At 37.7% G+C, this 22,629-nt stretch overlaps 1 protein-coding gene across 2 annotated transcripts in view; it reads left to right on the forward strand.

The window, feature by feature from the left end:
- CDH6 (cadherin 6) overlaps positions 1 to 7,144 on the forward strand; it is a 128,729-nt gene extending 121,585 nt beyond the window's left edge. For both annotated transcript variants that reach the window (XM_019737329.3, XM_074329044.2), the window contains exon 12: positions 1,137 to 7,144. In XM_019737329.3, the coding sequence (XP_019592888.2) occupies positions 1,137 to 1,627 (491 nt within the window). In that variant the 3' untranslated portion in view covers positions 1,628 to 7,144. The remainder of the gene's footprint in view (positions 1 to 1,136) is intronic.
- The last annotated feature ends 15,485 nt before the right edge of the window (positions 7,145 to 22,629 follow it).

Here is a 22,629-nt window from a genome sequence, read left to right on the forward strand (position 1 = left end):
ACACACGAGTGTGCGTGTATCCATTACTATGTGGGTAGGTATACATATCCACCAAAAGCCATTATTCTGTAATCCTTATTGCAATTTTCATGGCTCACAAATATGGGACCATGTTATGGATGAGAGAATAAAGAGATGCTACTGGTACTTGCTCCAATCAACTCCCCTGGACAAATCCAGTTTAACAATGCATTGTGTGCCCTGGATAGCTGTTTCCCCTCTAAGCTGTTGCTATGTTTTTACATATGTCCATTTGTAGATGCATCTCTCTACAGGTAGCCAGCTGTGTTCTATCTAGCGAGCTGGGAAGAAACATCAGAAGCTATTTAAATACAACCCATGCTTTGCCTCTAATTTGAATTAGGAGGAAAAATGAAAAGAATGAGCATCCCAGCAACACACTTACAGAACATGAATCTTTGAAAGATTGTTTTTTAAGTTCCCACTTAAATGCATTTATTTTGTTTGGCTCCAAGTGAAGTAATCTAGCTTGTGTGTTAGTACCTGACCTCTTCGAATGGGCAAAACAGCTTTCTGGATTGTCTCTGGGTCTCCCCAGGTATTATTTGTAATATTTCCTCCTATGTGGGAAACGTTTGCAAATATTCACATCTCTACTTTGGGTTTTAAAATAATTTTACACTTTTCTCAGGAAAACAAAAAAGAAGGCATAGTGCAAAAGTTATTTTAGATGTGGAGTTATGCAAACCCTTCAACACATTTGGAAGGTGCCAGCCTTGTGCTTTTAAGCAGTTTCAGAGCATTTTAGGTGTTCGGCATAATTTGCACTCTTATTACAGTACTCTCACTGTGGCTGAGCTTTTTTATTAGTATTTTATCTTTTTCCTTACCTTGAAACTAGTTTGCCATTTCAAAGCAAAACGGAACTACTGACAAAAATATGACAATGTTTTATTCTCTACTTAAATTGTAACCTTCTTTCAAATATGTATTCCATTTCTTTGGGTCCTGGTTTGATCATGCATGAAGGCGAGTGCCTCCTTCAAGAAAAGTTGAGTCTGCACTTTCCTAGAGAACTTTTGAAACTTCACACCGGCGCCCCGTGTTGCTTCCTGGCATTAATTGCGCGGCAAATTAATGTTCCCTTCCCTTTCTGTGGTGTTTTCTGCTTCCAGTGACAGTGGTGCTGTTTGCGGCTCTGAGGCGGCAGCGGAAGAAAGAACCTTTGATCATTTCCAAAGAGGACATCAGAGACAACATTGTCAGTTACAACGACGAAGGTGGAGGAGAGGAGGACACGCAGGCCTTTGACATCGGCACCCTGAGGAATCCCGAAGCCATAGAGGACAGCAAACTACGCAGGGACATCGTGCCCGAAGCGCTGTTTCTGCCCCGACGGACTCCAGCAGCTCGCGACAACACCGACGTCCGGGATTTCATTAACCAAAGGCTCAAGGAACACGACGCGGACCCCACGGCCCCGCCCTACGACTCCTTGGCCACCTACGCCTACGAGGGCACCGGCTCCGTGGCCGACTCCCTGAGCTCGCTGGAGTCGGTGACCACGGACGGAGACCAAGAGTACGACTACCTGAGTGACTGGGGCCCTCGGTTCAAAAAGCTCGCGGACATGTACGGAGGGGCGGACAGTGACAAGGATTCCTAATGCGTTGCCTTTTTCATGTTCCAATGCGACACTGAAATGCGTCAAGTGGCTCTTTGTTTCCATGTATCCACTGCTCCGTGAAGGGTTCTCTGCTCTGCGCGTTCTACGAGGCAATGGCTGCAGCCGTGCGGATCCAACGTCAGAGACTTTTTTCTAAGGACACTTTTATGAGCTTCCAAGAGGCAAATGTTTATTTTTTAGTGCATCCAGTTACCCATGTCAGCCCAACGGGCAGCCTGCTGGAGATGAGGACGGAGAGCGGTAACGCGCTGGGTTCCCCCGGCCTGGCCTTTGTGCCACACACTCCATAGACTCAGGTCAGCGGGCTGCTCGGACTGTGCATTTCACGTGCGAATGGGATGAGGGGTTGTGCTTTCATGAGAAAATACTGTTTTAGTAAAAGAAATGAGGGAGGAACAACTGTTCCTGGCGTATTAGATCACAAGGAGATAATGAACTGTATGGGGAATGTGTATTTCTGTCACAAAGAATTTAGAATGACAGTCGTCCATCCTGTTGATTCTTCAAGAACTTTTTCTTGCACCAATGACTATTCAAAACATGAAATCCACCAATATTTTAAGATTCTCCTCCCTCTTTATGAATAGAAGCAAATTATATGGTAACATTCAAAAACAACAACCAAAAAAATAATAAGATTTCATTCCTTACCACTAACTATAATTTGTTACATAGTAGACATACTAAAGTTTGCTCTTGTGCCATACAAAGGGAAAGAGGAAAATGGCTAATAATGTTATTTAACAAAGGAAATATTTAGTATATTTCAAAGTTTGCGCCACCGAGTGTACCACAGATCACTTGAAATTATTTTCAACGAGCAGTCGGTTATTTCCAAATAAGTCTATTGTTTAAAAGTTCTTGAAGGACATTTTCTGAGATACATTTTCTCTCCTTGTCTGTACTTGTCGTCAGTATTATTCTAATATATACTTGAAAGTAGCAGTGTGAAGTACAATAACTCATATTCTTCAGATACTTCTTACAAAGTTAAGATTCATTAGTAAAGGTAGATTAAACAACTCTTTAAATCCCGCTGTTGGAGTTAAATGGGTTGGTGAAAGCCAGCCACAATTGAACCTGATACCCTGTCCTTCACATCCAGAAACACCTATATACTTATATAATGTGATAGATATAGATGAAAAGTTGAAGGCATGGTGACTTCATGTGACATGTTTGGAAGACACTTACAAATGGAAAACTTGGATTCCCTTCAACAAGAGAGTTTCAGATGATAATTAAAATGATAGTTGACTTTCAAAAGCATTAATATTTTTCATTGTTTTTAACTTTGTTTCCATGGCAACCCTGCCATCCCTGTCTTTGAACTAATCATAAAGTAATGGTCTCAAACTATGACAGAAAAAGTAATGGAAATTCATCCAACCTATTATTTCTTTAATTATGCAATTAGCATTATACGTTATTATCCAGAGGACCCAACTGAACTGAACTAATCCTTTTGGCAGGTTCAAATCATTTGTTTCATACAGCTCTTATAATGATTTTTATCATTAGAATCTACATGTGCAGTCATCAGAAATTTCCAAAGTACTGTAATGAAAACATCCTTATTTTGAAAACTTAAAAAAAAAAAGTGGGCTCTGTATATATATATATATATATATATATATATATATATATATATATATATATGTACTGAAGAATATGCTGACTTCAATTATTCATCTTAGGGATTTATTTTCATTAATGTTCATTTTCTACAGGTGATCTTAGTGTCATTTCCATTTGGGGATAATGTCCTAGTAGCACATATTTTCTATTTGGAAACACACTTGTTTAGTTAAGTTTTAAATAGGTGTATTGCCAAGAAGTAAAGACAGCACCTTTAAAGTAAGAGAAATATAGTGTTTGGCTTACTCATTTAGAGTGAAAAAATTGTACAACCACATTCTTCCTTGTGTTTCCTGAATGGTTTCCTATTTTGTAAAGGACTTCCCTGTAAACTCCCAAGTATTTCATGCTTGAGTTATTTTCTGCTTTCAGGGTTTTCTTTTCCTAGTTCTACACACACACACACACACACACACACACACACACACACACACACAGGAATGCAAACAAAACACCACAGGAGGACTTCACTGTAATGAATAGATATATATCACAGTCACAGGTAAGTATTAAAAAAAGACAGTTTAGTGACGTTAATTAATAAAAACTAGTGATTTATAGCAATAGAACAGCACCTTAATCACACGACTTACTGCAAAATTAAAGAGTTTTCTATCCTTACGTTTCATGTGATGCAACCAATTGAATCAAGAAAGATGTCCTATAAAAAGAGAGCTATCATTTGAAGTCTTCCTTTTGAACTTTTGGCGTTAATTGGAACATCTGCGGGTTGACACTAGCAACTCCCAATATTTAAGGGTAAGGTGTATTTTCCCCTCTCAAGTGAAAGTCAGTAGTTCTGTAGTGAAATATTTGAAATGTAATTGGTAGGGTATTTTATCTCATCCTGAAGATTACACAGTATACCAAGAACAGGTTAATATGACTAAGTACTGAAATAACTGTTTAATCTCTTACCACAAAACCGGGTAATGAAGTGAATCTCTAAGAAATTGAGTAATTTGAAACTGGTGCTGAATAGCTGGCACTAGGGTCCTATAAGTATCAAGGTAGAGTAATATTGTCCTGTAATTAAGACTCTCCGACATCATGGAGACAATAAGGGCCACAGTTCCATCCTTCTGCCCAGGTCTAACCTTTCTTCCCACTGAGACATCAGGTCAAGGATCAGGATCAACGTGAATGATCATGAAGGAAAACAATTAGTTTTCAGTTCACTTTTCACATTGTCTCGGTCCTGACATTAGATGTTAGTGATGAGAAAGGCGGAAAGTGGAAAGAGGTAAAAATTGTAATACTTGCTTTCATCACTGAAAAACTAAAAACTCATTAAATGTAAGCAGATTGCTTTTATGGGTTGTTTTCAGGAATGTTTTTTCCTCTATTAAAAGGGGAGAATTTTTTCAAAACATAAAGATGTTCAATGGAATAAGCTAGAATTTTAAAAATAGTGAGCCATCGTGCATAACTTTAAACCTCCTTCACTTCATAGCCACTTTCTGCTCAAAGACCTGGAAAATATTTGTCCCCAAATAAAAAACTAAATCAAATGCGGGAGAAGCAAATATGGCTCCACAGAACCATAAGAGAGGGCATCTGGGCACAGGAAACACAAGTTTTTTTTACAGATCTTCTCAGCTTTATGATTTAGGTGCATAAAGGGAGGTTCAGATACAAATTAATTCCATTTTCAGATGGAACAAAACCTGGCAATTCAACTCTAACTCAGTTAGTTTTCATTTTCAGCTCCCAAAAAGTTGTGCAAAAAGTTCTTAAAAGTTGAATGTTTATCTTAGGAGCATCCAAATTTTATGGATCCAAATTTACTTTAGAATGTTTCCATTATTTTTGTTTTCAAGTACATACATTTTAGATGTCTTGATTTGCTGAACAATAACTTATATCAAATGCTTTGCCCTGAAAATTGGTATATTATTAGAAATAATAATGTATACACAATGCTTGGGTATTCCTCAATTCTGTATACTTGAGAACCATACAAAGTATGCATTGAAAGGAAAGAACAGAGTTGATTCCTGAGAACAAACTAAATATTTAAATCAGGTACAGCTAGATGTATTTTCCCCAGGAATTGAATCACCAAATTATTGTATCCTAGTCACTAGTTTTGCAGTAGTGTAATTATTTTGGAAGGACACTCTAAAAAGTCACATCCCCACTATTTTGAAAGGTATCCTTTGAAAAGGACCATTTTAGTGTAATTTTGTTTTTTATATTTTTATCTAGATGAAATCTTTTTTTGAATTGTGACAGGGGATTAAAAATCTAAGCAGTCTACTGTGTTTACATTAAAACTACAACTCAGCCTTCTTTCTCAGATTATAAGAGTGGAAAGATTAAGTCTTAGCATATGGACATTCAGGAAGATGAATTATTTCTTAAGGTCTGAGAAGCAGCTTTCTGTTCCAGAGAATACAGAATTCCAGTATGGTCCCCTTAAAAGTTCAGCACTATTACAGTTGCAGCAGTTTTAATCTCCCTTTGGCATCTTTATGGAATAATTTTCTAAAGGGATAATTCTCTACTAAAATATATTAGGCCCCAACCATATTTAACGTGGAGAGCAATACCCTCTTAGAAAAGAAATACATTGACTCACACACTTGTTATAAGTTAATAAAGAAATAGCTCATTTTTAAAGCCACAAATTTATGGTCTCTGCATCATCAATTTAATTTAAGCATTGCTGAGACAATCTTTAATCTACTCCCCATATTGTAATACCTTATTTATGATGCATTTTCATTTTTTAATTTGGGGGGAACATTAGCCCGACAGAGCTAGCAGATGAAAGTGCTGAAAGGAGGTCAGATGGAAACAGAGCCTATTACCCACTGTATTTCAGACAGGACCGAGGCACTTAGCTGAAGAGACACTGGGTTATTAGATTAATTTCAAAAGAGCTTTTACAAGTTACTTAATTCTATTTTTTTCTTTAAACCCATGGACCACAAACTCAAATTTCTCTTCAAATGGGGTTAATTTGACAAATGAGGCATGGAACCAGGGCTGTGGAAAAAGCATTCCACTATAATGAGATCTTGGTCTTTCTGGCGAGACTATGCTATTTATGTAAATATGTCTAGAGGCACCTACTACAAGCTTTTAGTTTTCTATGATCTATTAGTTTAGTGTTTATTAAGGAATCAAATGTATAGAATTACTAGGCATTCAGAGGGAATGCTGTGGCAAACATAAAACGGATCTGCTCAGAAGAAATATAGGAACGCTTCAAAATCACTGTACTGTTTCATTTGTGGTTATTTTCATTGCTTTGAGAGTAAACTGCATAAAAATCGGCCTTATAATACATGCTACATGCGTCTCCAGTAGTACCGAGCTAAAGCAATCTGGCATTCTCCTACTGTGATTTGTGATTTTTAAACCCAGAAGATAAAAGCTTTTGGGTATCGATTGTTTTTAATTAAAAATACTCCCAAATATAAATTGAAGCTGATGCCACCCTTGGAGATTTACTGGCTGGCGTGCTTAGTTCATATAATTTTTCTCAGTATTGCTTATATCTCTGGCAATGAGAACACCTGATGGAAACCGTCACTGCTCAGCTTTCATCAACATTTCTAGTTAGGGAGGTTTTCATAACATCACAGTTTACATGAGAAAGTTTTCTGTATTAGAAGAAAGGGGTTGAGACAATTACTTTTTAGCTCAGTGTGGTCGGGCCTTTATGGTAGTCCAATGGCAAATACACGCTCCTTGAAATGGCTTCTTTTATTTCCCTTTGTTTTCTTGGACGTATAAATTTGAAAAGAATGCAATTTAAAAAGTGATTTCTCACAAAGAGTAAATATGCCTTTTGCAAATCAATTTTTGTAACAAGTTATTTATATGATATTACTTAATAAACTGTTTTTTTCTAACTTGTTTTTTTTTCAATTCTCTCCAACTATTGTTTGTAGTCATCGTTCAAAACAATGTACATGCTAATGCACACTTTATCTTTATAAATCTGCTGTTTTAACCTCAGATAGCTAACGAGAGCCAACTTATTAGACAATAATTAGCTTGTAAACCGTAGTTTCTCCCAGCCAGCAATATATGTCACTGGCACTGCCCTGCAGACTTCTTACTGGTGGGACACCAAGAATTCTGTTATTTATGGAGTTGCTGTATTAAGAAGAAAGCTGTTTATCCTCATGGTAATTGCTTTAGATAAAAAAGAACAGTTCGCTATTTTTGCTCATCCCAATATCCATCCTTTACTCTGCTCCCATAAAAACAATTGTCTGTGGATCTCTGATTTAAAAAAAAAAAAAAAAAAGGAAAAGCAAGAACCAGACCAAAGGTCAATAAGAATAAAATCCTTCCAGCATTCTGATACTATGAGTAAATAAAATGTTTTTAGTATATTCAGAGCTATAATATTTTATAGGCTTGTTCTTTTTTAAGCTGCCTCCTATTTCTACAGAGGCCGTTTCATAATTTTTTAACTGGGAGAATTCATAGCTTTGCAAAGATTTTCATTTACTCATTCATTCGTTCAATATATAGTAGGCACTCCGCTGAGTGCTGTGCAATATCTGACCATCAGCCAAAGAACTATACTTTTCCTCCTCTCCAGAAGCTCATGGTCCAGGGGGTAAGGCTTCCGTAAGTATATTGTGAGTATTTTCAGTACCTAACTATAGTTCCCCCCAGCCCCAGAAGGTGGCATGGAGGTTATCTTCAGAGAGGTACAGATGAAAGTGTTCATAGGAAGGAAAAACTGTTTCTGCCCAGTCATGGGGTTGTGGGGGAGGTTTAGGAATTAGTAAGATTGTGATAAAGGAAGATAAGAAATCAAAAAGAATAGATGGAGAAAGAGAGGAGAGAGAGAGGGATGTTTAAGCAACGTCACCGACCTCAGCTGAGGTGTCTGAAGAGGACGAGGCACCAGAACACAGAGCATCACCAATGCCAGAGCAGCTGCTTTTTTTATGTTGTTTTATTTTTGCTTTTGTTTGTTTGCTATTTGGTTTAAAGTTAACCTGGTCGGGAACAGAAACCCATGGAAAGGAATGATGCTATTAGAAATGCACTTTCTGAAGGATATGTGCATTGTACAGTAGGATTCACGGTGTGCCCGCCCCCAGCTCTGTACCACCCCAGGGCAAGCAGAGGCCACAGGATCTAGGAAATTCCCCTGATCTAATGGTCACGTAGGCAGGAAGTGCAATGTGCTGTCTCAAGGACACAGTTCAGGACACAGATTCCTACAGTTAGAAAGGCTAAGCCCTTTCCCATCACCGTAACAAACCACTCCCCATAATAATTATTAGTATGTATGAGAGTAATTCACTCTAGCTGCTGCAACAGACAAAATCGAGAATCTCCATAAAGTTTAAGTCGTACTCTTATGAAGCTTAGGATGGTTGTGGGCCTTTCACGCTCTTGTAGCTATGCCATTTGGAGCGCACCACTCCAAGGTTTAACATGGCCGGGGAGGACAGCTAGCTGGATGATCCTATGTGACGTTTCCAAGAGGCAGGGCCTACATGTGGTTTATACTGCTACTGCTCACATCTCATTGGCCACAGCTCAGTCATACCGCCCAAACGAACTGGACAGAAGCTGGGAGATGTACACACACAACCACATGTGTGTCTGGTGAGCAGACCTCTATGTATCTGCCCCATAATTTCAGTCTCTGTCAATCTCGCAGTATCTTTCCCAACTGCCACCAATTTCAGTTACCATAATAAGCCATATCCCATAACCATGAGGGTGTTTTCAGAAGAACAGGTAGGAAATCATTTACAAATTCAATCTTCAAGTTGAAAACCTGAGGTTTTGTGTACCATCCTGACTCCAGTGCCCATGGTAGATATTTCCAATCAATTGCCTCATGTATCTCCCAGATGTAGCCTTCAAATCCCTCACAGGACTGCCCCCGAAGCCATCAGTAATAAAATAATATTGACCTACTTGCTATCCCAAACCTGAGATTACGTTCTCCAGTGAAAGACTTGTTTCTTCTCATTCCAAGTTTTGTTGACTACTCACCACTGACACTTGGGAAGAGTATTCTCTCCCTGAGATGGTCAAAACTTGGGGATAATTAAGGAAGCCCAAAGGCTCCGCCTGCCGTTATAATTAGCTCCTATCTTCATTTCATAAATCTGAGCCAACAAGTGTGTATCACTTTGTTTGAACAAGTCGGATGTTAATTTCAGCACGGTTGCTGTATCTCTCTGTAAGACGCCTGAACTTTTACATTCATTCTGCAAATGTTATTTGAGAACCAACAACGGACCGGGCACTGATCAAGGTAATAGGGATACAGTGGTAAAATGGACCGGCACACACCTTGCTCTGTGCATATCCTTCCCTCAAGGACAGCCATGATTTAATCTCCCATTATTAATCTTACTTTGCCTGACCAAACATTTTATACTGAATGACACCCTCTTTCTTTAGATCACTTTTCTAGGTCTCATATTGCTGAATTCAATACTTTTCTAAATATGCTATGAATAGATATGGCTCTTTAAAAGAAGTAGATTGTCTCCTATTTCTGCCTATAATATACTTAGCCCTTTTTTTAAACGTCTCCCTTGACATATTTGATCATCTTTATTGCTTCCTGAGCCATCTAGTCCCAAAAACTTAACTTTCAATGGCAAATGTGTCTTGCTTGCACATTGATAAGAAAATGTCTCCTTTTAGTCAGTAAAGGATAGGTTTTATTAAAGCTTTTAACTTTGCTTAGCTGCCTGATTATAATGACTTGCTTTTACAGATCACCTTAGAAATAACTATCATATATATGACTTAATACAACTCTCACAAAAGCCCCATAAAGTAGGCTATATCGTTCTCATTTCACAAACAAAGTGGGGTCATTTGTCCTTAGATCTTATCACAAGAATTAGAATTAAACTCCCTTCTTTTTCACTCAGGTTCTGCAATCCTGCCACACAGCCCCATATTTTCCCCTTTGTATGGACAATCCAATCTCATTCACTTGAGAGAAACATTTATTGGGAGGAAAAAAAGATTATTTTGTCCTTATTTCAAATTCAGATGAGTCTGGACTCTGTTGATGGCTGCAGGCTCAAAGGCATCCCTCTCTATAAGATCAGGTCAAGTGCTCTGTGACGAAATAGAGACTGAAAGCAAAATTCTGCCTATTGACCCCAATTACCCAATTGGTCCCAATTACAAAATTGGAACAGTGTTCCCAAGGAAAAATGTTCCCATGAAATATAAAGTTCCACCCAAGGCTGCAAAAGCTCTAATTGTTTATATAATAATAATCTTGACAATATTGGTATTTCAAACACCGACTTGTGGTAAGCCCTCTGTAGGGTGGCCGTGCCCTAGAATAGGAGAGGGACAGGAAAGGCATCAGGACTTCCTGTCACTTCTTAGGCAACTCAGAGTCCATGACTACAGGAGACATAGTGGAGAAAGAAGGGAGACTTGCTCTGGCCATGGTACCCACCCCAGTGATACCCATGGAAACCCCAACTGCCCAGGTAGGTGGCACAGTAGTAGCTACAAATCTTTGTTAACAAATTAAAAGTAACGTTTTTTCCACATGTGTCTATAACTGAACTTAATTTGTTTTCTGTGAGCAACAAAAACTCAACTTTAGTCAATTAGGGTTTCTTTCCACAACCTTTCACTGATATTACAGCTAGGTTCCAAGGGGCTAAGGTTGCATAAAGAGTTAGGGTTTGGAGGAAGATGAGATATAGTTAGAGCTTAAATCTTACCTGCTAAGGGAGCTAATTAGAGGAGATGGATTCCAGAAAAAACACATAATTCTCATAACCCTCTCTGTCTGTCCTCCCAGCCATCACAAAATGGGGAGGTTGAAGCTTAATGATCAGAACTTTTTATGTTATTGTCATTATTTCTCATTCTCAGAATGTCAGGATCAAAAGCTTTCCTAAATTACAGCTTTGGCAGAGATTCAGAAAGAGCTGAAAGTTACATCAGAATGTCACTATTTCAAATTTAATGCTAATTTATACATGTTTTCTTATGCTTTACTATCCCAAACATTACAACAAGTATTTGTTTATATTATTAAAATATACTAATATATGAAGATAGAGCCAGTCTCCTTCAATGACCTCTGAACCTCCCATATGATGAGACCTTTACTACCTATTTTATGAGTAAAAAAATTTTTTTCCTTATCATAGATCAAGAAGGTCATGACAAAGTGTTTTCTGGTTTGTGAATATATTTATATGAAAAATCTTGCAAAGTTACAAAAATTAAATCCCAATTGAATATATATTTAACAAATAATTCGTATTGAAAACAAATAATTTGTACTGAAAACAATAAACATGTTAAAGCCAGGCTGTTTGGTTCCCTTTGGATCCAAAGAAATATATCTACCTGACAAGAATTTGGCAAAATGACACCAAGATTCAAACGATAGCTCTCAAGTGAAAAAAGGTTGAAGGGCAGATTGATTTTGGCATTAAGATCTGAGCTGAGCCTCTGAAGGAGCATTAGAACCTTCAGCAAATCCCTGGGTGCTTCTCTAAAATGAAATCCCCAGTCCCACTCCAGAAATCATCAGAGTTGGTTTATGTACTCCACAGGCTATAGGAATTCCAAACTTTGGAGGCTCCACCTTCATTAGATTAAAGTGTACCCACACTTTACCTTACAAACGTGAATCAAATTGAAGTTTGCTAGTATATGACCTTGTTATATATACACCCTTAGACATTTATTGATTTTAATTTGCAATCTTCCTAATGTATTTTGAAACACTTTATTTAAAACATTAGGCTTTGGGGGGCTGTAGCTCATCCGGAAGCTAATAGGTACTGTGTGTATTGTGCCTAATGCATTCAAAGACACCAAGGAGAAAGTGAGGATGGGATCTGGGTATCTGCGTTTATAGCAAATGTCCCCGTGATTTTTATGCACACCCGAATTTGAGATAGAATCGAAGTCATTGAGGTAACACAGGCAAAGGCATGTTCAAGGAGCTGTCGGCAGATCAGTGAGACTAGGAAAGAAGGTTATGGAAGGGTTGAGGCGAGATCAATGTTCTAATATTTTTGCACATTCCTTCCAATTTTCCTTTACCTATCGTATGCAAAGCATAAACTTATTTACCAAATGTTAAGGGGATTAAAACAGGTGTCCTCCCTAGAAAAGGTTGGCAAATAGTTCATACACATTTATTTAAAACCTCAGGTGAAGTTCTCTACTCTTCCCCCTTTTTTTTTCAGAACTTTTATGGCTACTTCCCCTGAAGGTGTCAGTCAAGAAGCAAATAATTAAAACCCCTCTAGACTTGACTCACCAGCCTTCCTAAGCATTTGCTTCTGTTTCTCTTTTTAAAGTCAGCTGAGGAGCCTCCGCTAGGGAAGTCCCCCTCTCCCAGGGCCCAATCAGAGTTCCACTTTAATTCGCCTAATTGGAAGAAGACATAACCAAATTTCCAACTAGAGTTATAAACGAGCATTGGAACAGAATATTTTTATCTTTTCCGAGAAAGCTCTCCTAATAATCACCTTTAAAAGGTAAAAGTCCTTGAAGGAGAAGAGGTGAGCAAATCAGATCAATTACCGCTGCTAATCATCCCTCAAAGTAAAGTGGGGTCTTTTCACTTAGGTAATTTGGAAGTAAGACATTTATTCTTTTATTAATTTTAATTTTTATTAAATTAATATCTGTATATTATGTAAACTGCCAAATAGTTCTATAAAGCTTATAGCAAAAACTTCCCACTCCACCATCCCTTTCAACTCTCCCAGATAGTTCTTCTAGTATTTACTTCCATATTTCTAAATAATGCTATATTAGGTTAAATCATAAGAAATTGCTATTGTTGCGGGTAAAATGTGATTAATACCAACAATTTCACATGGTTAAACTTAATACTACTATTTCTTGGGTTTCCAGTTTTGAACATTGTCTACTGACTTCCCACTACGGAGAGCAAGGGTTCAGATTTACTGCAACACCCCCAACACACACACACACACAGACACACACACACACACGCTCATTTCTCCCTCATCCTTCCCGTATACATAGTGAGTTATAGCACGATCGGCAATTAGGAGTTTACATTATTACCCTGTGTAAATATTGCTCATAGTTGAGCCTTACACTGTACTATAATTTCACTTCTTTTCTTGTTCAACTATATTTTTTCCTGAATTAATAATTGCCTCTTTTTTTTAACATTTTCTTAGTTTCCTATATATCTGTCATAATCCAGCCACATATTTGCTGACATGATTCTTACATTCCTCTCAACCATGTAAGGAAATCTCTACAAGTTTTCTTTTGCTTGCAGTATCACTTCAGAAATTTTCCCTCTCTGATGTCATGAATAATTTTTTTAAACCATTTTCTTCTGCTTCCCACTGTTTATCTCTATTTCTTTTCTGTTTGCTTTGATCTTTATCTGTCATATTAGACGTCTTCCTCAAATGTCTGGTGATTGTTAGCTGTCAGCTCATAGTTAATAGTGAGGCCCTGAAAAGCTAATTAGAAATTCTGTGTCAGCTAATGGGCCTCTATAGGGTGATTGACAGAAATGGTTGGTTTTACTGGCACACACAAATGTCAGCATTTGTAAACCTTTGGTCTTGGGTCAGGCAGTTTCCACTGAGAGGATTCCTCCAATCTCCTCCAGGTAGCGTAATTGGCCAAGGTGGAGTTCAAGACCATGAATCTGTTGTAGCTCAAGTCTCTAGCCTGATGTGATTAAGTCTGAATCATTTCCTTTTACCCGAAGTTTAAACGATGTAATGTGATATAAAGCCATGCACCTTTCCATCAGACTTGTAAGCTACACAGGACATTTACAGAAATAGTAATACTGTGTTTTATAGAACAATTTAGTGACATTCAGTAGTGTTAAAATTTCAGTCTCTTGACAATCTAGTTCACAGTTTGAAAGATCATGTTTCTTCCTAGAGAAAAAAAATAAAAAACCTTTACATGATTTTCTTAAACAACCCATTTGATTCTTGATCCCTTAGTTTCAAAGTCCCTTAGTTTCATTGGGTCCTTAGAGAATGAGTAGCTTCTATACATGTAACATCCCCCCTTACAATCATGGGATCCAAATGTTACACTGCATTAACATCTTTTGTTTTAAATCTGTATGATTATCTCACAAAACAGATGACCTCTGTACTCAAGTCAGGTTTACCTCATTTCACTTGGAAAACCATTGGTCCTCAGATGATCTGTCCTCAATTAAATATGGTCTAGGTCTTCCTCCATAGAAGTGTCTTTTTAAAATTCTCCTTGGTTACTGGTGAGTAATATGTAATGTATCTTTGGGGGACAAGGATGTTAAAAGTATGCCTGGTCATATTACTAACTGTACATAAAGAATAACTTTCAACACCATTTACAACAATCAGTCCTCTTTATTTCTGCTTTGTTGGTAAAGCCCTCTAGGAAATGTTACACACAGAGACAACATGATATGTTATACATCTTTGTTATCCATCAATGTACCTGCCACATTATGTACACAGTAGGTTCCCAATGAATATGTATTGAATACCTGAATGAGTGAATTTTCACATCTTTGAAGAAGAATTACTTGTTAATATTTATTCTTCAGGAATGTCAAGCTGTGTCTAAAAGTAATCAAGTGTAACAATTGTAATATTTTCCTAAGCTTTTGTGCCTTACATTTTACATGCCTTCACATTCACTTTCTGATAGATGGTGCATAAAGCATCTTTTTCATGTTTGCAATGAGCCCACGTAGTCAAGATTCTCAGTGTTGAGCTATCACACACATTGACCTTGAAATCCCCAGGGTTTGATATTGGATGGTGACTCAGGAAAAGACATTAGATTTTTTTTTTTTCAGTGTTGAATATTGCAGCTGGGCTTCCTAATCAGGAGAAAAGAGGCTGAATACCTGGGGGACAGACATAATACACACACCGAAAGGAGATGTTCATCTCTTCTGAATACATGATAATGGAGAGAATGGTGCTGAGCAAGCACAGTGTCAGAATAAAGTGTGGACCATGGGAAAATGCTGCACAAGCAAAACTGATGAAAAAAAGTTTCTTACAGCAGCTTTGAAAATATATACATTTTTTTAATTTCAAAAGTTAGGTTATTTTTTTTAAATTTGGGGAATAAGATTGCTTGCTAAATGTTTGGCTCTTTGTAAAAAGGAAAACATTGTTTTCTAAATTTGATTACATATGTCTATTTGTCTATTGTTGGGGTAAGGGTATTGCAAGGAGAGATAATTAGGGTATAACACCAGAAAGTTCAAGCCAGGAGAAAAAAATTAAATCACTGGTTTAAATGAAACAATGATTTTCTAAATGAGGGTTAATGAAATGGATAACTTTCTACATATAAAAACTATTTTGTCCTAAGTTTACTTTCAACATCCCAAACATCAAAGACATTTAATATGGGTTTTGCTTTCAGCACACTTTTGTATTATACTAACTTCTCTGTTTCTGCATGCATCTATTCAATTGTTTCTAAAAGCATTTGTCGCACACCTGCTCCATGCAAAGTGCTTTGCAAAGCCATGTCTGAGATCAAAAGAGAGAGGATTCTTATTTATCCGGCAAGAGTTGTTAAATATTTTCATTCTGCGGATGGCTCCGCATTGTTCATTAAAAATAGTTGTATATATTTTCACCAGTTAGAAGAAAAAAATTGCTTGATTCCTCTAGCTATTTTACCTATAATGGATGCTTTTCTAACTGCTATGTGGGTTGAGTTAATAAACTTCCCAAGGAGAAATTAATAGGCTACCTTTCCATTTGCAGGATTAGATACATTTAATGATGCTTCTAAGTATTTCAAAGATTTTCACTTTGCATTATTTTGCATAGACAAGGAAAGAAAAAAGGTTTACGAAATATATTTTTCCTATTTGTATTAAAATTTTAAAATTAGAGTAACAGTTCAAATTACTAGTGTCCTTCCTTTAGAATATAAATTGCTAATTCCTTTTATGGAATTATAAAGAAAATTATTATAAAAATTAAATATTCAAGCATTTTTATTGTTGTAAAATAGTATCTCATATAGCTAAATATGTGTAATCATTTGATATGTGTTTTTTTAATTAACTTCTTATTTCTGTATTTTCTATGGAGGAAGACTTTGTATTTTTTTAGATAATTTTCAAAATTGAAGAAAAATAATATATCTTAAATGTGTCAACAGAGCAGTGTTTTTATTATAACTTTCATCGTATTTATTTGATTAGACAAAATTATGTTACCAACAAATCTGCATCAAATATTTTTCTCAAGTATCAAAATAACTTGTAATTAAGGAGCATACTTAATTATGAGTTCATCATCCTCTGAGAACGTATGTTATAGCTGTAAAACCAAGTATGATAAAACATATGAACAAAAACACAGTATATAAAATGCTGAATTTTTAAAAATTCATTTAGTATTATGGAATTGCCTATTATGAGTGAGATACTCACCAGAAATAGAGAAAATGAATGGCTCTAAAATGTTTATAACATGGTTGGAGAAACAAACAGGTAAACCAATGAATACTCTACAGTGTTTTTGTCAACACCTGTTGAGGCATCTGCCCAGCCTTGATTACCTGAGGGCTGACAGTCCCAACCCAGCACAATTAGGGTCTCCTGGCCATGGCTGGTTAGACAAATGCTTCTGGTAGCTCAAATTTTATTTCTGTTGCTTACAGAGTTTTGTTTCTGTTACTTTTGTTTCTGTTAGTTACCCAAACAAAATGTTATTAAGAAAACTATGAAAGTGCACCGTGTTCAAACACCAACATGCCAGTAGCAGATGCCGGTAGCAGAAGGAAGTCCACTGTATCATCCCACCTCCAACAGGGAGGAGAAGCTCGGGCTGAGGAACGGAAGCTGACGACGGCAGATTGTGTCCACAGAGCTGTAGGTGAGACAAAGACCCAATGCTACTAGCTACCAAAGCATAGCAGCTTCACAAGGGGCCTGCCCACTCCACAGTGTCCTCTCAGGAAGAAGGAAACTAGCCAAGGCCTTCATGTCAAATCTCTTCCGTTTCCTCTCTCCGCCACTTGCACAGGTATAAGGCTGCTACTTGAGGTACAGGTGGAATGAGTTCTCGTGTCTGTCACCTCACAGGCTATTGATGGCAGACATTTAGGGAGCAGTGAAAAACAACTGCTTCAGGCTGAAGAACCACTCCTGGAGTAAAAACACAAGGGACGGCTGCAGCAGCTCACTGACCCATCTTATGCTATGTGCGCTGCTACTGGGTGCTTGTGAGGATGTCCTCCAAGGGAAGTTGGTCCACTGCACACATCAAGGCGGGACATACCTTACTGGGCCTGAGTTACCAGCCTTTTCCCTTCCCAAATAATCACTTCTCAGGGCAAGAGCAGACCCCAGAGGAGCCAGTTCAGCAGCACCTAGGAGACTGGAACCACCATTCCTTTGCATTAGCCCTTCACATCTCTCCTTGGACTCAAAGAGCATTATGTGAAAGGCCTTGCTGTCCTTCCCCACCATTAGACGTTCATCAAGTCAAGCCTGGAAACACCAAGCCTGCAGAAACTCAAATTTCAGTGAGAAGAGATAGAGTGATTAACCATCTTTCTCAGACAACTCTTGAATGTCCCATGCAAATTGCCCCCCCGCCCCTCTGTTCCAAAGCTGGTCATACAGTAAGACAATGATAAAGATTGAGTTGTACTTTTGAACCTGGACCAGACCCTGTCTGCTGCACATCTGCAGGACGCTGGTCTAAATCCAGAGTCTTCCTGCCATTGGGGAAAGTGGTGGTCAGGGTCTGTCAGTGGTGAAGGGAAGAAAGCCCCTATTCAGGCACTCAGCTATCAAAGAACGAAGAGGAACTTGTGGCACAAGTGTCCATATCTAACTTTTAAAACACTTTCTGGAAGGCATGATGTTTCAATTGAGTTTGAAGTATGAATAACAATTTTCCAGATACAATTGGTAGTAGTCTTCCAAAGGCAAGTAACAGCATGACTAAAGCCAATGGCAAGTGTGAGAGAATTTCAAGCTGGAAATACTATGCCATGGGATTTGAATGTTCTGCTGAAGGTTAAAGGATGTCCTTGAAAGAGTTGAAATAGAAGAGTGACCTAATCAGATTAGGGATTCAAAAACTTCAAAACAAGAGCAATGTAGAGAATTGAGTAAAGCCCTGAGTTTGCAGGCTATTATACTAATCTAATCAAGACGTAATGAAAGTTTCTAAATAAGACCACTCAATGAGAATAAAAAAATAGGGGAGATGTTTTGGATGGCCATGTGACAGAATGTGTTGACAAACTGAGAGTGAGAAAGAGGGAGAAGTGGAGGCTATGGTGACTACCAGCTCCTTCTGAGACTGTGAGGACGATGAGCAGGTGTGATGGAAAAGACTTAACAGTATATATTGGTTTCGATGCTCTGCAAAAGTGTTGCAATATTCCCTGGCATCTTCCCATCAAGAATTTATCATCATATTTTTCTCTGGAACATATTAAGCTAGTGAGCAATGTTTATACATCAGTTTTTAATTGCTGTGTAAACATTACTACAGCCTTGGTAACTTAAAATAACACCCACTTATTAGCTCAGAGTTCTGTCGGTCAGAAGTCTGGCATGCCATGCTTTCGTTCTCTGCTCAGGGTCTCACCAGACTGAAATCAGGTGTCACCTGGGCTCAGCTCTTCTATGGAGGCTCTGGGGAAGAAATTGCTTTCAAGTTGGTTCAGGTTGTTGGCAGAATCTAATTCCTTGCCACTGTAGGACTAAAGTCCTGATTACTTGCTGGCTGTCAGCCAGAGACTACTTTCAACTTCTAGAGGTCACCTGCATTCCTTAGCATGTGGCCCCTTCCATCTTCAAAGCTAGCAATGACATGGTGAATCTTCAGGCTTCAATCTCTCTCACTTTCTCTTCTGTCACCAGCCAGAGAAAACTCTCTGCTTTTAAAGGGCTCATGTGATCAGGCACATTCAGATAATCTCCCATTTGCCACATAACATAACGTAATCATGGAAGTAACACAGGGGGACAAAGGTCATGGGAGCCATCTTAAAACCTGCCTTAAGAAGTGAATCACACCTTACAAGAAGTGATTCACCTGAAAGAAGTGATTCTTCTCTAAGAATATGGTAGTGTAAAGGTGGATTTTGTGATCAGAGTAGACAGTTGAATAAAAAGCCAGAATCAGAATAAAATGCGGAAGTCAACAGGTCTCCAAAGAGAATGTCCCAAAACAGAAACTGACACAAGGATATAAACCCAGAAGAAAAGGTGCCAGGAATAGAAGAGTCGTTCGAGTCAAGACAAAATGGAAAATGGAACTCTATGTAAAATGGTGACTTGAACAACAATGTCTAACCTTCCTCCTGGACCTTTGTTCTAATGACACAATGCTTTTGAGAACAGTGACTGATAAATTTATATCAATACATGAACTAGGGAAAGTTCCTCCATGTGGCTGAACTTCAAAGAGATGGAACCAAATGAAAATAAGTAGAGGAGGTCTAAGGGAAATACCAGAAACATCCTCCAAGTTTGAAGGCTGTTGAAGAAAAGAATGGACCACAGAGCAGGCAGGAGGTATGTCACAAGGGAACCACAATCATGTGGAAACAACTGTGCTGTTGGTCCATCGGCCAACCTACCCAAAAGAGTTGGATGGCAGCTGGGCTGGAGGACAAGATGGGTAGAAGAAACAGGAAAGACACAACTCCACAGCTTGTGCCTGAAGTAGAGGTCTAACTACACCAAAAACTAGATAGAGATATTTGGCCTCTGGAAGACAGCAGTGTAGTAGATGAATAGAATTTATATAGATATGTGGAATTTCTGAAAGGGAGACTAACACAAATAGAACAGAAGCAGGGCTCAAATAAATAACAGAATAGCTAGCATTTATTGAGAACTTACGTACTGTATTCCAGGCACTGTGCTACACTGGACATATCTCTACTTGTACACCTTTCATTTTCTTTCATTCACAACCTTGTTGGTGACTCATTTAATATTTTGCCTTCTCAATTCTTCACCAGCTCACTTCTCTGAGCAGTTATTATTACTCTTGGATGATATTAATGTTGCAATCCCTGCTTTCTCTTTTTTTTTTTTTTTTTTTTTTTTTTTTGCGTTTGCCTTCATTTGTTGTGAGTTCGTTTGGCAGTGAAGGATTTCACCCACATTTAATTTTCAGCCTTGCTGAGATACTTTGAGATTTGTCTCTTTTACACTTTATCTTCTGAAATTATGTTTTTAAACAATATGAGGTATGAGGAGTTGGGTTTTTTTTTTTATCTTTCTCTCAATAGATCATGTACTCCAATTGTGCTTATTAATCTGACCATATCTTTAGTCTTAGTTCTGTATTTTATGTTTTTAATAAGTCTATTGTTCTCGTCTACGTGATCTGGGTTTCTCTATTTTGTTTTTGTGTGGTTTTATGTTTATAATAAATTTTTAGATTTTTCACCTTTGAAAAATACATCTAAACAACTTTTAAAATTTATTCATCAACCTTAAACAGTATCTACAAACTTTCTCTGAGGAAGGTGAGGAAATTATCATACACATTTCTGTTCCCAAATTTACATACCCCTCCATATACTGATTTGGTTGGTTATATTGCTATTTCAAATTTTTCTGGTGTTCACTTTATGCATTAAAATTATATACTTAAGCCTTCATAATTTGAAGTATCAGCGTTTGTTAGAATTTCTTAAGCTCCATAATGAAATAAGAAGAAATGAGGATATGAACATGTTCTCCCATCTCTACTTCCTTCTGACCTACTGATTATTGTATGGAGATCATTATTTCTATGTTGTTACAATTTATAAGCTTTACATTCTCTTCTAAGGCCATAATTCCCAGGTGTTTAAATCTTGGTGCTATATTTAAATAATATCAGCGCTCATATCAACATTCTCATTTTCTATACCTGAACTCTTTATTTTTATTTATCTCTAATCTCTTGCCTGGATTTCACCATCAAGTAGATTTTTTGTCCCCCAAAAAATTTAATGTGTACCTTATTTCCTGAGTTCTTTTGTGTGTCAAAGAAATGTTTTCTATATGACATAACTGAGTATAAAAACCTCAGAACACACTTTATTTCCCTGAAGACTGTAGTAATTGTCTCACCATTTTTTTAGTATCATTGCTGTGAAATTGAATGCCAGCTTGGTTTTCCCTTGATATAGGTGAATTACTTTATCTTCTGGCTTGGTTTTATTCATTAATTCCACAAGTATTAGTTGAATGTCTACTATATAATAGGTACTATTCTAACTGCTAGATTTATATCAGGTTCTAGATTCTTTATGTCCAGCAACTTCACCATTATAACGGTCCTAAGACAGAAGGACATGGTGTGTCCTTCAATCCACAGAATCATGTCTTCTTTTATGGCTGTGAGGTTTTTCTTTTTAACCTTTAAAATATTGTGGAGGTCCCCTGAATCCTGTTCTTTTCTGTGTCAAAAATGTTTGAAATTGTAGTCACTTCATGATTTAATTCATCTTCTAACTTTTATTATCCACCTGCCTTTTTAAACGTTCTTTTCTCCACTTAACTATTTTGTTGTTGTTGTTGTTGTTTTTGTTTCTATCTTTCAAATATTTATACATTACCTATGCTAGTTTCTTTCTAATTATGGCTCATTTTTAAAGAAGGGCGGCTCCTTCTTATAAAGGTTTTTGCTCAAGAGTCGTATGAGGAAGGGAAGGGGGAGAGTGTGGCAGGAGCCTCGTTTCTGCTGTGCAGTTTCAGACGGCTTTCTCATCGGCTCTGCTGTGCCTTTGTTCCAAGCCCATGTCTCCTCCCAGTGACCTGCATTCCTTCCAGAAGTAAGCTGGTTTTGCCCCACAAGGCTCAAGTTTCTGTTTATTTTTATTCTCCTCAATTGACACTGAGCCACTGATCAAAGCTGACTCCATGCAACCATAGAAATGCAGGAGGACATAGAGGTTAAGAGTACGGGTTCCGTAACTGACTAGCAAAATTGGGACAGGAATAGTACCTTCCTCATAGGGTTACTGTGAGGATTACCTGGATTCTCACAGGTAAACCATTTAAAGCAGTGCCGAGCACATGGTAAGCTCTGAATGAATATGGGCCACTGTTATTGTTGATATTGTTAGTAGTGTTATTATTCCCATGATATGCCTCCAGCACATATCCTGCAAATTTAATGGATTTTTCTCCTTCCAATCCCATCTAGTCTGCAGTTCCTTGATGTGGGATGTGGAATTAATGGTTTCCAGCAAGGTATAACTGGTGAAGCCCTTCCGAGCTGTACCACCTACTACTGGAAAACTCTGCAGTGTGTGCATAGACTGTAGAGTGTGAAATCTCCTTTTGGCATCCTCTTGGAATTGGGGCCAAATGTCCCTATATTTAGAAGCAA

This window comes from Rhinolophus sinicus, chromosome 3 (genome assembly GCF_057876585.1).
Source record: "Rhinolophus sinicus isolate RSI-liver-muscle chromosome 3, RSI-T2T, whole genome shotgun sequence".
NCBI classification, from domain to species: domain Eukaryota; kingdom Metazoa; phylum Chordata; class Mammalia; order Chiroptera; family Rhinolophidae; genus Rhinolophus; species Rhinolophus sinicus.